At 39.0% G+C, this 15,706-nt stretch overlaps 1 protein-coding gene across 1 annotated transcript; it reads right to left on the minus strand.

Annotated features, from left to right (window-relative positions):
* Positions 1-685: 685 nt before the first annotated feature.
* rab33a (RAB33A, member RAS oncogene family) lies at positions 686-15,040 on the minus strand. Its single transcript, XM_056383468.1, has 5 exons — positions 14,836-15,040; positions 11,662-12,221; positions 7,330-7,470; positions 5,121-5,201; positions 686-5,031 (listed from the first exon to the last, which is right to left on the minus strand). Exons 2-5 carry the CDS (start codon positions 12,058-12,060, stop codon positions 4,807-4,809), a joined length of 846 nt encoding a protein of 281 aa, XP_056239443.1. The 5' UTR covers positions 12,061-12,221; positions 14,836-15,040; the 3' UTR covers positions 686-4,806.
* Between the last annotated feature and the right edge of the window lie 666 nt (positions 15,041-15,706).

Raw genomic sequence — 15,706 nt, forward strand, 5'->3', positions numbered from 1 at the left:
ACTATACTCAGAATTATCCACTTAGAAATTTTAATCTTCTTGTTCATAGACCTACAGAGTCAGTATCAAGAGGATTATTAAATTAAACATAACATCTTATGTTTTGCCTTTATGGTCTTTTATGGTCTCTCAGAATTCAGAGGCTCTCATCTGCTCTATCCATTGGATGTGATCTGCTTGAGAATTAAATTTTCTTGCCAAAGACAAGGAGCAGCACCAATCCACATGTTTGGGGAAAGAAAGAATTGACAGACTGATGCAGACACATTAACATATGGAGGCAGAGAAGGAGAAATTGAAATTGAAAGTACTAGAGGTCACTGTAACACAGAGGCGCTGACAGTGAGATATGAGCCAGGCATAGGAGGACTTAAAGGGATCAACTATAGAGAGATCAGGACAGAAATAGAATTAGAGGGCAGTAGAAACACGGTGACACACGAAGGGTGAAATAAGATACGGGGGAAGACAGAAAAACAGACATTAAATCTTCCGTTCCTGTATGTGGGAGGGAAACAGACTCTGAGAGGAAATACCTCTGTCAGGAAATTAGTAGATGGCCAAAACAGACATTTTACTGAAAACTTCATCATGTATGCTTAGGGAGTACATAATCTCAAAAGAACAGAAAAGTTTAGTGTAGCATGATTGAACTCCTCTCCAAAGAATGAGGCTCTGAGTCAACTGAAGCTTGCTCAGCAGTTTTATCAGAAGTCCCTGTGAGATTGTAACAACAACGAAGAAGACAGACGATCTGATACAGTCCAAAACAATAATAAATTCACAGCCAAAACACATTGTCATCTGAGATTCAACAATTATAATCAATTTATAACATCACAAAATCAAGTAACACCACTCTTAAGGCTTTTGTCAAAGGAGTAACTTGGTATTTTGACTTTTAATCTGAAAAATTTTGTTGGACTGGACAATAATTTGTATCACTGACAACATAGGATGAGGGTTCAAATCTCTGTGTCAACAGGCATCCATCCTGCTGAAGTGTCTTTGAGCAAGGGCTGCTGTTCTGTGAGTGACCCATCCCAGGCCTCATACCTCTATGGAGTCACTTTAAGCTTAATGGAGCATAAAATGGCAGAACCTATCCCAGGTGTATGATTCTTCACCGTGTTGCTCTAACAACTCTGAAGGCAGGTTTGAAGCGCTGAAGGGCAGGTCTGACATGACCTCTGACCTGTGTCACTCCGTTGCTTAAGGTGGCTTTTCTTCACTATGTGCACCACCACGTCAAAATTCATCGACAGACAGAGCACATTGACGTGAGAATGAAAGAGTGAAGTTCTTTTTTTGTGACCAATTATATATTAAATTTTGAAATTGAAATTTTGAAGGTTGATAGAGCCCAACCATTTAAGTAGCATGGCCAATTTTTATCTCATTACCGATGTATTGCTATCAACGTTGGTCGATACGTGAAAGGAAATATAAATGAAAAGTTGTTGCTATTTCACAGTTTGTCCACCTGTAAAATCTAGGTCACAGTTATTTATAACTAAATATAAGATATATTCTTATCAACTTTTTAAAAACTTTAAAATAGCAATATTATTATCTGCCATAAAAATCAGTCGGGCTAGTGTTGGTGAGACAAGGACCCAAGAGAACCTGAGAGTGAAATTTCTTTCCTGTTATGTTTGGGATTCATACATGATTTCAGTTTCCTATTCACTGAATATTTATTCATTTATGGTAGGCAATTATTTTAATGCTCCATTGTGCTTAATGTGACAGCATTGATTTCCCTGTGGAGGGGAAAGAGAATTTCTCCACAGACATGAATAAATATTATGATATTATAATTTTTAATTCATTTTTAAAAAAAAAAGAAACAAGTCTTGAAAACTACAATAGGATAGGAAGTTAATATGAAAATATAATAATGCTAACAAGCTGCAAATACCAGTCTCCTTTCAGCTGTGTTAGCATTACGTACATTTCACATATGGTAACTTTTCTTAAACAGATAAATAAAATTACCAGACTAAATTTCAAAATGTCAAGGGATCCCTTTAAGAGCAAATACTTGTTATTAAAAAGAAATAAAATAAATAGGGAAACATTTTAACAGATAAAATACAGGGTAAAGGGAAGCCAAGTATACACACTGTACATTTCTATTCTTAACTCTTAGATCTGTGTAAAACATACATTTGCAGTGATTTCAAATGTTTGTAAGAGAAAGTTGATATGAAGCTTAATGTAGAGTATGTAACTGCAATGAGTGATAACCGGTACATTTATTTATTGCACAATAAATGACACTTTTACTACTTTAAACTATTATCAAGTTAATACAACAAGATTGTCTTCAAGTGAAAACCTGAAAACAAAAAATGACTAAATTATAACTTTTTTTCCCCAGTCATTTGAAACCAAGTCAAATGTTATTTTATTCAGGTCTGGTAAGCATATGAAGTAAATGCAGGCACATTCTTCTTTTTTCCACAACATGTTTTTCTTCTCATTAGGCTAGTACAATCATCTCACTCTTATTTCAGCGACTAAATTAGCCACATTATAACTAACCTAATGGTAGACAGAGCCATAGATATTTGTTAGCAGACAAAACGTTGCTGGCTGTGCCCATCCTCTCACACATTATTTGCTGGGATATGATCCAGCCACCTACAACCCTGAACAGAATAAGCGGTTTAGAAAAAGGATGCATGGTTGTTGTCCTAGTTTTTGTGTTCTCTTTCTTGTCGAAACTATGGCTCTGGGTGGCATGTATTAAAGTTAAAATCTCCTTTTCAAGTCACAGATTTGCCCGTACAATGAGAACAAACAGAGCTCTTCCTGTTTTTTTTTTTTTTTTTTACAGTAGCGTCATTTTATTCACTTGTAACAGCTGTTTGATCTTGCAGCTATTAATACAAGCACGAATTAAAATGATGAAAAACGGTGAAGAGTTTTCTAATAAAGATCAACAAAACCTGATACACCTCAGACAATATAAATTTCACTTGGATTTGCACAGTGTTTGAATTGCTCTATGTGTTGAAATAATTAGGTCACCAGCCTGTCAGCTCGGAGGGAACACTGGCCTTAAATGCTCACTGATCTGAATTTCTTTTACATATGGCATACAAATATATTAATAGCATTGCTCCAAAGTAGGCTACAACATTAAATTAGGGTAAGATATGGTGAATGTGTTGCTATAACATATTGGCAGCATCACAGTCAGGCGTGTGGATTGATGCTTTATTACACAAACTTCATAGCTCCAACACTAAGTTGTGTGTGTACAGTGTGTTCTTCCACCCACAACCCAACTGGGAACTGCCTCCTGTAAAACATACTGTATCTATGTGTACAGTGAGTAATGAATATGGCTTTCTACAGTGTTTCACGCAGCCTGTATCATCCATGGCTCGGATACTCCTGGACTCATTCCTTTTCAAAGACACCAAGCATAAATAGTCCACTCATACTATCCTGGCTCAGGCTGGGTAGCAGTATAAAGATCTGCATTATCTATACAGGGGTCACAGTTTTCTGTCATTTTTTCCCATCTTCTTTGAAACTGGAGGCAGTGATACTGATGTAGAAATCACATCATCTAAGACAAAAGGCCTTTACCTTGAAAATGTTTATTATAGACTGGAATTGCTGTTGATAGGGAGACTGGCTATCTTAAAGTCACACATGGCAAAGATTGGATGTTTCTGCATTTGCACACAAAGGGAAAGCTGGATAAGCCACTCTGCTACTGGGAAAACATGGAGAGGATATGTTTACAACAGGATTATATGAGAAAGAGGAGCTGTGCCACGATGGCCCCTCTTTATAAGAGAGTGCATTTCTCCTGCGTAAGGGAAAGAGGATCTTGAAGCCTCTAAATCAATATGTGCCACACTGCCTGACAACTTCTAGATGGGCCGTTTTCAGGAGACCTCGTTCTCAAGGTCTTATTGTAAGTCCTTTGAGCTGAACAAGACTTTTCCGTCTCCTATTTTATAAATGTCTAACGTGTATTCTCACCTTTCCCATGTACTTGTGATCTCACAGTGAATTTAAGTCAACTGTCACTCGTAAAGGGTAGATATCAGGTATGTTAAAATGCTGAGACCAAAAGAGTCTCATTCATCCTCTCAAACAGTCCCTTCAAGAGGCTGTCAGAGTGTTTGCTTCGTTGTATAAACCAAGATCATCTCGAGTGCTTAAAAGACTTAATAAGACTAAAACCTCTATGCTACTTTTACTGAGGCAGCTTTTAAAGGCAGTAGAAAAAGGCCAGGAAATGCCTCTTTCAGATAGGATATGGATAAAAATCAATATGCGACTGTGATATATGAGTTCTGATATGGTGCATCAGAATGTTGGTGTTAATAAACACCAAGCCAGGGCTGGTTTCAGTTTGTTGTGGATCCACAAAACGACTCCTATGCTTATGGTGTTATGTTTGCCGGTGCACTGGGCCCACAGAAAGTATATTTACTGGGATTGTGTCTATGTTTGAAAAATTGAGTCTTAAAGGCAACATTGTCTAATTTCTGAATTGTTAATAAATGTGTCAGTTTCTATCCTCACCATCCTCTCTTCTCCTCATCCTCAAGAACACAAATATTGATGATTTTTCAGTCCCTTACACAAGCTTTAACTTCTCACTCCTCTTCCTCTTCTCAACCTCCCCATCGTCATCCTAAACTAGAAAAGTTGCACTCAATTTAAAAGACTCTTGTTTTAACCTCACTCTCCCATCATCCCTCTCCTCCTCTTCCTTGACATGTACAGCTACTCTTCTCTCTTCCCTTCCAATATGCCTCCCACTCCTCCTTTTCCTCAACAAGGACAACTACTCTTTGTTGCAGTCTCTTGTGTGAGTCGCACTCTCCCATCCTCTCTCTCCACGTCTCTATAGAGCAAGGATTTCTGGGCCTTCAGGCGGCAGGCCAGGGACATGAAGATAGAGTCGACGTTCTGACTCTCCCGAGGGTCCTTGGCTGATGTCTCAAACAGCAGCATGTTGTGGGCGTCAGCAAACTTCAAGGCCATATTGGAGGGCACCTGGGGAAGCACCAGTGTTTGGTTGTAAACCTTAATCAAATTTAGGAATGTAAATAAAGTATTATATTCTGCTGTGGTTCTGCACTAACCTGTATTTGGTCCACAAGGTCACACTTGTTTCCCACCAGGACTCGAGGTACTGATGCTGAAACCCGATGGCCATTACACTCCTGGAGCAGAACAGAAAGAACAGAATGTAGCTTTAGAAACTATGTTTCTATGATACCATAAAGACCATAAATATGAGCATCAGGGAGGGGAAAAAACATTACAAATTGGCCTCTTAGCGATAATTAAGAGGAGTTTATGACAGCTACAATATGTCACACTTGGCAAAAACAACTGCAGTGCGAACCAACTGGTGCCAGAATGGCTGCAAGGTTCCCATTTCCTGCAGTTCAGTATCACCGCCTCGCGGTTGTATGTCTCCTTCAACCTGCCAAGTTGCAGTTCACATCCATATCTGTCTAGACTCATATAATGTATGTAGTGAAGACTTCGCAGGAATTTAAAGAAAGGTATTAAATGTATAGTGTTAAGTGTAAGTGCAGAATATTATGATGTCACAAGTTGACCTTTGACCTTTTGGATATGAAATGTCATCACTTCATTTTATCCTATTAGACATTTGTGTGAAATGTTGTCATAATTATTGCATAAATTCTTGAGTTATGGCCAAAAACCTGTTTTGTAAGGTCATAGTGACTTTGACCTTTGACCTTTGATCGCTACTTTGGCTATGGCTATCGCCAGTATAGAGGAATAATAAAATCCTATATATCCTATAATTCTATATACATGCTTATATCTGGTTTACCATGCTAACAAATTGTTACAGCATGATTGCATGTGTAACTCCTAACCCTAACCCTTGTATTAGAAATTATTGTTCGAACGTAGGAAATTATTTAATATTCTCTCTGTAATGATCTGTTCATTTTCAAAATTCACACTGTAAAATTAGACAGGCCTTGTAGCAATAGGTGTTCGTCACCCTGTGCTGTGGAACTGCCGAAAATCAGGCTGATGTTCCCTTTGTTATTGCAAAAACAAGGAAACTAACTAGCCATGCTGAACAGATAATCCTGACACCAAACACCTGTAAGTACTGAGTGGAAGCATTTTGGATTCAACACCAGGTGGAGAAAGGTAAGAGTGTTTGTTGTCTTCTCAAAATAGTTTACAGTCAAATTACAACAACAGCAAATCTGATGTTAGCTTTTAGCTTGTCACCCATTAGCTTATAACATAGTTAGCTTGTCACTCAAGTAGCATTGGGAAATTAACATAGTGTTGTCAATTTTACAATGTAAGGTTATTTTAAGAGGCTGTATAGGTTTGCTATTGATTTCAATATATGAAGTGTTAGTCCTTATTTCAATTTTAAATTTTGAAAGAGTAACAGCCCTGATGTTTGCTACAGATACTACTACTGATGGTAGAACTGAATATTCTTGGCCTTTTCATCCACACGCAAACTACATTTTAGGTCACTGAAAATAGATCTTTTTCAAAACTCCTTCCAGGGTGAAGATGGTCAGATACTCATTTTTCTGAGCTGAGGTTTTGGCTTGTGATGTCTGAGTGTGCGCTGTTATCTCCTTGAGTTGATTTTGTGCAATTGGCCGACATGGCTTTACGGTTAAGGCTATATCACCACCTGTTGTTCTGGCATACTGACATTGACATTTTGTTTTTGCATTTTCATGTGAATGAAACTTTTTTTTTAAAACAGTGCTTGTGTGGACTAAGCTTAGGCGATAAAATTTTATATCTCAATACAGTCCAGCTCAAATATCGTAATATTCAAAATGATCAAATATTATCAAATATTAGCCCAAGCCTAGTGTGGACAGGAAAGCCCGTTTTAACATATGTGTGTGTGGACTTGGCCTTAAATGATTTTTTCCCCTTTCAAAAGTCACTCCTACATACACAACCACACACGCCACTTTGAATAATTCATTTTCTAAGTGAAGCCGCAGTGTACCTCTGGATGAAATGGGGCTTTGTTGGCTTCCTCACAGCAGTAATAACAAATGTAATAGCACTAGCAGCAATCCATCCGATGTGATGGAAACCTCACACTGACAACCCACGAGTAATAAATAGTTATAATAGAAGGCAGGAACACTGAAGAGACGATGATTGTGCTGTCTGCACCAAAAAAGAGTACCGTAGTATTGTGTGTAAGAAAAACTTTGGGTTTTGCTGTGCAGTTTAGCTCGGTCAACCCTTCCTAAACAAACAATAGTATTTAGAGTAGTTGTTTGACAATGTGTTGAGCAAGTTACTGACCTCTATCCATGTCTGTAGGTTGCGGAAGGAAGCCATCTTGGTGACGTCATACACAAAGACCACTGCATGGACATTGCGGTAATAGTGCTCCACCATGGATTTACGAAAGCGCTCCTGGCCTGCTGTGTCCCATACCTGCACCTGAGGGGGGAGATAGACAAGCTAAGTCTGTGTGACAGTTAAAGAGACAGAGATCCAACAGATGATTAAGTATATAAGTGAGAAAGACAAAACAAAGTCCCTAAACAGAATATTCTCTTAGTGTTTGCGGCTCTCGGAATAGACAAATGCATGGTGTATTTATCATTTTCACACAGCTATTCGATTAAATGCGTAGTATTAGATCTTCAATCAGAATGATTTCTGTCAGAATGAAAAAACATGTGTGTGTATCTGTCACTAAGGAGTTGTCTAAGCCTATAAGGCCTTACAAGAAACAGTACATGGCACTGTGCTATGTCAACAGGATAGAGTGCTCAGATATTCGGAGGTATAGGGTCTCAGGAGACCACTGCTCTGTAGCACAGTGGACTTTTCTGCTTAATAATTAACAAAGGCCTCAGGCAGGTCTACTCTGTGTTGTATACAGTAAATGACGGGCAGTGTATCCCATAATTAAAGAAGTGACACAATTGTGAGGTTAAAACCAAAATAAAAGCACCACATTTGGAAATATCACTACAATGTATGCAGGCTGGCTAGCAATGGCTATAAAATTTTATTCACTGCCCTCAAATAATTAACTGTGGTCTTTTCACTGCCTGTCCTGTCAGGTCCCGCCGTGACTCTCAAGCTAATTCATGCAGCTAAATATACTGGTGTTTGCATCCAGCACGGTATTCTACAGCTGTTCGTTTGGAGTATACTGTTGGAGACCTGTGGAGCATATGGAGCTTCTCCCCAACAGCGTAATTATTTAATTGCAGCACATTTAACCACAGGGAGAAAGAGGAAGTGAGCAATGTTTTCCACCTTTGCACAAGAAAAGTACTGATATTGATTTTCCCTAAAAATAAAATTCAGTCATTTTAGATTCCAGATTGAGTAACAATTACTTATAAGCCTACCTCTACTTGCTAAGTCAGATACCACGTGCTCCTAAAAGTCAGTTTTATGAATGTTTCGGTGAAATCAGTGGCGGTTTATACATCAACATGGATGTCTCCCAACACCCAGCCCAGGCCTGTAGTGTAAAAGGACTAGTAAATGATCTGCTGTTACCATTTGAAAGGACGAGCCTGGCTATTTAGCATCATAGCCTGAATGCTGCATTAGTGCCGCTCATAACATCAAAGCTCAGTCTTTGTTGAACACCCTTTAATTTATATCCACCATCCATCCAATTTGAAACTGTGCTTTTCAAGCTAAACATAAATGCTTAGAGATAAGCAGTAAATTCAGTAAAATCTTAATAAATTCACAATACATTTTTTTGTCAACAGCTATGAAACACTAACATTGTTTATTTTGTAATATATCTTGGCTGTATGTCACGCTGTCTTGTGAATCATTAACATTAATTTGACACCTAACTCTACACATCTATACTTAGTACTCTGCTCTGCTATTTATAGCCCTCTGCAGCTTATAACATTTGCTGTTGCCAGTCTGTGTGCTACTTTTATTCACCTGCTTGAGGAGTACAGAATGAAATCCATGCAAAATTAATCTGAGTTTTGAGTGAATTTTAATTATATGTAAATCCTGTTACACTGTTCACAAACTGTGAGTGAAATTTTCACCTGTGCCGCCATGACGTTTGTTCATAACAGTCTTAAAAGCCCTGCTGTACCAGAAAAGGAGCAATGAAAGATTTCACACAAGATTTGAGCTTCCTGTCCCAGTTCTGGCAATAAATGATCTGCTGAATCTCAAATCCTAGTGTTCTTATAAACCTTCAGTTCTCACTCTACCGCCACCAGTGCTGACACAAGTTATATGACACAAGATAAAATAAAATAAATCATTTATTCATAAGTGTCATATCTCTAAATACATACAGGGTTCCAGGTTTACTTTTAAAGGCGTCTTTAGACTGTGTGACAGCAACGATTGTATAAGTTTGTTGCATGTCACGCTGTGTGAGATTGGTATTAAATTTTTGGTTGCAATCATTTTGAGGCTTGTCAGACTGTGCGATGGATTCGTGGATAAGTGTAGCGCAACTATATAAAGTGTTTGAGAGGAGAGGCACGTCTTCAGCTCACGTCATTCATCCGTGCTGCTCGCAGCTCAGACGATTTTCTTCTTTGCTAGAATCCGACAAACTTCTTTTTCATGTCACCTCCACTGTTTTAGTTTGTGTGTGTGGGCATATGTTTACTCCTAAAGTTTTATTCAGAAAATAGCACTTATGAAATGTTGTGCTCGCTAATGTAGTCTGTCATTTCATGTTAGTTTCTGGTTGGTTGGTTTGGGGGTCCGGGGGGTCGTGGGAGGAGTCACACTGTGAGAATTTGATCCTACGTGGACGTGTCTCACTGTGAGATCTAGGACCACCATTTTGGATCAGTGACTACAGACTTCACAACATTTCTCACATGCATGTCAACGGAAATCTCAGACAGGTCAAATCAAACAGTGTAAAGGGGCCTTAAGTCTAGTTGTTGTAGCAGCTCTAGAGGCTTCGTCGTACAACACGAAAGATTAGTGGAATCATCATTATTAAAGGTCGTATTCCCTTGTGAGTGTAAATGTGATGATTTCATGGCAAACACAGCGCTGATTACCCTTAATTGTGTCCTCATGATGACAACAGAATAAGCATTCGGAGTCATCCTCTGGATACCATGAATCTCCACAGCAAAATGAATGGCTATTTGATCAGAAGTTACCAAGATATTTTTCTCTAGAACAAATGGACAGCCACGCCAACAAAATATTACCCTCTATTGTCACACTCTTAGCATGTCAAAAAACTAATTTCCAAATATAGAAAAAAATACATTTTAAGGAGTATTAAAGGTTATCTTCAAGACGCACCGTCTGTTCTTACAGCAGCTGTTAATAACTTGAACAGCCTTACTCTGAATATCAAAATCTTTACTTTCTGCCCCAACTTGATGGACGCTGTCAACAGCCACCAACGTTACCTAACCAGATTTTAAGGCAGCAACAAAGCCAGATGCTTACAGTGAAGAAAACAGTAGAAAGTAGTGAAGTGCAGAATCAGTTACATCAGTTAAACATACATATGAAAAGAATGACGACTTTCAGATTTTCTCACCTCGCTGATCATACTGTGTGAGTATGACAGGCCTTTTGAGGACAACTTCAGTGATTCACATCCACTGACCTCATAGGTGGAGTGTACAGTGTTTGTGTGAGTGTGTTTGTGAGTCAGCATTAGGGGGCATCTGGAGGTTGCAGATAGACTGCTCTACTGAGACAGAGAGTGTGAGGGCGAAGCGCAGACACATTAATGTGTGTGTATAACCTGTGGTTCCCTGTACACTGAGGAGGGGGTCAGGAACGTGTAGTGCATTGCACAAGTAAGGAATCTCAATAAAAGGCTAATATTTAGTCACAGATCATCCAAATGAATGAATGAGGATGTTAGTAACCATCCTACATATTGGCAGCACTAAAATCTTGATTTGCATTATTTGTCATGATACTTCAATTAGCCTGTTATCACACTGCTGCATTTGTTGTGGCTGATAAACACTGCACATCCCACAGCTTACATCTTACACAGAGCTTACATCACACATTTTACAACAATGAAAAATGGATGGGTGGTTGTTTATGATGGTGCTGGAGCTGGACAGGTGCACCGAGACACGTCTGGGATTACAGACATTTACTGTTTCAGCACCCAAAGTGAGTTGTCTTCATGGATTTTCAAGCAGCTTTTCAAAATCTAGAGTTTTGACAGTACTAGCAGAGCTTTTATAAACATAAAGACAGTATAAAACGCAGGTGTTAAACTGGAATAATTATTTAATTCTCTGTAAGTTTAGAAATCTGTTTCAAAGTGGAAGCAGACAATAGATGAAATTCATTACATTGCTGTCTTTCTTTGGGCTACAAGGACAAAGCCTTTGATTCCACATTATGTTGAATTTCACCAGCATGTATCCACAGAACATTTCAAATGGTAAAATGGCTGTAAAGATCTTGTTAAGTGCTGTGAATTGTAGTCTGTTGTTTGAGTGTGGGGATAAAATGAAAGAACAGGCCCTGTGTGATCCACTGGCAGACTTATAGCTGCAGCTGATCAACAAAAAGAAAAGAGGAGGAGGAGGAGGAGGAGGAGGAGGAGAGGGAGGAGGGGGGGGTGGGAGTGAGGAAACACCACTCATCAACATCCAGCCCCTCTGTTGCTTTTACCTTGATGGTCTCTCCTTCAATTTCTACCGCCTTCTCCCTGAAATCCACCCCGATGGTGGCTTCGGTCTTATCGGGGAAGCTTCCACCGGTGAAACGGAAGGTGAGGCAGGTCTTCCCCACGTTGGAGTCCCCGATGACTATGATCTTAAAGATCCGCGTCTGGATGCTCAGCTCCAGGGAGGAGGTGCTCAGATCCACGGAGGATGTGAAGCTCGGGGCGGCATCGTTGTTGCTGCTGGCTCGGCTCCGGCTGGCTCTGTGGAAATCCATGGAGGATGTCAGGATGGTGACATTGTCGTCCGCTCGGTTTCTTTGTGCGATTCCTCTCCCACCTCCTCCTCCTCCTCCGCCGCCGCCGCCCGGAGCTCGGGTCTCCTCCTCCGGAGAATCGTTGGTCATTGTACCGGAGGAGGCGATGCGCAAATCGGTGTGCGTGTGTGAAGAGGAGAAGGGGTGGACGGATGGATGGATGAGTGAAGGGAGGGGAAAAGAGGAGGAAAGAAGGAGGAGACCAGAGGAGCAACAATACCAACGATGCTCTTTCAGCAGCTGACTGTGGCCTTAAAGGGAGAAGCATTAGAAAAGAGAGGAAAAGCAAAATTTATATTTTTATAGTTTTATTTTTCCTCTGAAAAGATTTGCAGTCTAAGATACCAAATGAATATCAAAAGAGTTATTTTATTGATACCAGGTGTTATAAGAGACAATAAATGACCTATAGAAATTAAAGTAAAATATTATTGTGACAGATCATAAAGTAACATAAGTGCCTCAAGATTACTACAAATTCACCAGTGTCTAGTCATGCCGATACATAAATCTCTATATGAATATTACAGAAATATTAAAGGCATACTAATAGCATTAAAACTTGGTAAGCATGATAAGGTCACGACATGAGCACATTACTGAGTCCCACAGATACATAAGCAGCAGAAAGAAACCAAGTTGTGCCCTATTTTACTTGAGTATTTCAATTTGTGTTACTTCTCCACCACATGCTCTATTGTGACCCCTTACAAAAAGGTTTTCTTGTTGGGGCCGGCCCCATGTGAGCGGTTCCATCCTTCACACGTCTCAGATTCATTTCAATAACTCTTCCAGGCTGAAGAGGTAAAACTGTCCAGTATTTCACAGTAAAAGTAATGATATATAAGATATTTATGTAGAATATAAATAAATAAAAGTAAATACTGACATCCAAAACATGAATACTAATTTGTGTAGCTTCTTACCCCATTAATCACATCAAGACCCCTCAGACCATTCTACCTCATTTGTTTCTGTTTATTTTCTCCATACCATATACTTGGTGCAAAGCTGTGGTTCTTGACTGATGCTCCCGAAGCCTTTAAAATAATCTGCTAACATAATAAAATGTTCTGATATCAGATGATATACTGAAAAATAAATTGTAGTTTGAAAATGTAAAGCAGTTGAAATACTGACAATAAATGCAATGGGATGGTATCTATCAGTGAAACATTTTCTCCTGGGCTGTGACAGAGAGAGAAAGTGAAACGGATTTTCTCACACTAACAAGTCATGTGATCTGATCGGCTGGTCATATTATCACATTCCATAAACCAACATGGACGTAATGCAAAGGATTGCAGCGTTGCCAGATTCCAGGCCTGTTTAGTTCATTATCATTGACCTTTTAAATAAAACCAACTTTGAAACTATTAACCTACTCAGTGAACTTTGTTAAAATGACCGGAAGATACATAATGCTGTTTTACTTTATGCTTCCTTTTTTCCTTCTGAGATAATGTTCAAGCAGTTTCCCATATGATTTGTTATTGTTCATCCATTGGGTTTTTTTTTCCTACAAGCAGCCATGTTTTGATGCAGAATTAACAGCATCTTTTCTGCCTGACGGACAGAGTGGGCTGTTGGTATAAGCAAACAAGAACTAGAGGAACAACCAGCACTGAGCTAACACAGACGCTTTCAAATATCTTATGTTGGTTTGCTCTGAGCAGATATGAAACAGGACAGTTACAGCTGAGACTGGACAAAAATTATTCCTATAAATAAAATGTAGTTTTCAAAGGCTCATTTTACAGTGCATCTGTTAAAACTGAATTGTTTGAATTGTAATGATCATTTCTGAGGCAAAGTTACAGAAAAGCCACCTTGGCTCTGATAGGCTTTCAATGTCTTTTCAAAGGCACCTCAGCTAGGAAAACATTGAAGGGTAAACACATTGATGTTTACCACTAAAAACTTTGGAACTTTGAAAATAGAACTTTGAAAGTTGACATTTGTCGAATATGCAATTGTCTGAGGTTAAATAACTGAATTAAAAGTTATTAACAGTGATAAAAGCGACAGAAAGTAATTTCATCTCCATCTTGTCGAAGACTACAGCCATCTGTGAGGCTTTAGCCTACTACTACCAGCTAAATGCTAACATCATTTTCACACATGCGTAAAACATTCCGGGTTTCCACCACGGATCAGGCAGTGACAGTACTCACAATTTTGCTTTGTTTACCATGTTCATCATTTTAGATTAGCATGTTAGCATGTTATCATTAGCTAATTAGCATTAGATATTAAATTCAACTGAGGCTGGTAGGAATGTGATTAGATTTGTTCGTCAGAACCCAATGTATTGGACAAATTAACATTTTGACTTGATGATAGCACTTGATGAAAAGTCACAGGAGCACAAAGGTTTTAACAGGTCACCCCGAGGGGGGCATGAATTAATGTATCAGATCTCATTGCAATCCATCCAATAGTTGATGAGACAGTTCACTAAAAAACAGAAATGTTAAACCCAGTGATCACCTGACCAGAGGAAAAGTGAGAGGATTACCAAAGCCAAGAAGATTCATCCACTAGGGACCATGAATCTTCACAAACTTTATTAACAATCCATCCAGTCATTGTCATTTCAATCTGGACCAGAGTTGTTTACCAACCAACTGAAATTGCCGAGATGCTGCAAGTGTGGCTAAAAATAATGCTACAACCATAGCAACAGACAGCTTTATTCCTATCTCACTATTAGCATGTTTCTCCCTATGATCTCAATAGCATGTTTGCAGTTAGCTTCCACTCATTCAGTGGTATGTTCCAAACATTTTTGATTACGGCAGATATGTGAAATCAGACAGCGTTTTCATAATTCTTGAAGTTCAAAAAGATATCAGTTTTACTTACTGTACAAAACGTAGCCGTACAAGGTGCTGCCGGGTGTTTGAGCTGCTGTGCTTCCATTTTGACTTACAGCAACAGAAAAAACACACACACACTTGTGCACACAAACAGAATACACATGCACACACACTCCCTGTCTGTTGATATCAGACTGAAATGCAGACAGAAAAAACCAACACTTGTCCCGTTTTCCCCCTCTAAGTCAATGTCTTTCCTGCACACACACACACACACACACACACACACACACACACACACACTCATTGTGTAGAACAATCCCTCATACACAGACACAATCTCTTCCTCACAGACATACACACTCTCTTTCTCAAAGAGACACACATAATCTCTTTCTCACACACACAGACAACAAACACTCGCACACACACTCGCACTGTGTCGAACAATCCCAATGCTTGTGTCTGACAAAGCCCCCTTCTTCCTCTGTAAAAGACCTGTTTGTCTGGAGATGAATCTCAGTGGGACATTCACATTCTGGTGAACACAAACCAACAGTGAAATATAGCATACATAAAGTATACACATTTGGATGCATGTAAACGGACCAAAATATTGTCCTGGTTTTACATTTTAATTTGTGGTTGTTTGGGATTTGGGCTGTCATGATGTTAGATTTTCACTACACGATTAAAATAATGATATTATTGCAATATCAATGGAAAATATTAATGTTCAGTCAAATTCACCTTTGACTTCGTTTATTGTGTATTTTGTCTCTCTTTTGACAATTGAATTGGACTCAAATACAAGTGCAGCTAATAAGTTATGATAGCTCCCACCATTTTGGACTCCAGCTCTCCAATACTTCAAAGGTCAGAACTGTCAGGACAGCTTTGTTAACAGTGTGAATTTG

The sequence above is a fragment of the Seriola aureovittata genome, chromosome 8, assembly GCF_021018895.1.
Source record: "Seriola aureovittata isolate HTS-2021-v1 ecotype China chromosome 8, ASM2101889v1, whole genome shotgun sequence".
Classification (NCBI taxonomy): Eukaryota; Metazoa; Chordata; class Actinopteri; order Carangiformes; family Carangidae; genus Seriola; species Seriola aureovittata.

What these genes read in the sequence shown, in the direction of transcription:
- rab33a (XM_056383468.1), bottom strand. Translation starts at nt 12,060, where the DNA reads ATGACCAACGATTCTCCGGAGGAGGAGACCCGAGCTCCGGGCGGCGGC. An exon ending in TTGAAGGAGAGACCATCAAG is followed by an intron (nt 7,471 to 11,661) that starts GTAAAAGCAACA and finishes CTCCCCCCTCAG; the next exon opens with GTGCAGGTATGGGACACAGC. An exon ending in ACCTTGTGGACCAAATACAG is followed by an intron (nt 5,032 to 5,120) that starts GTTAGTGCAGAA and finishes GTGCTTCCCCAG; the next exon opens with GTGCCCTCCAATATGGCCTT.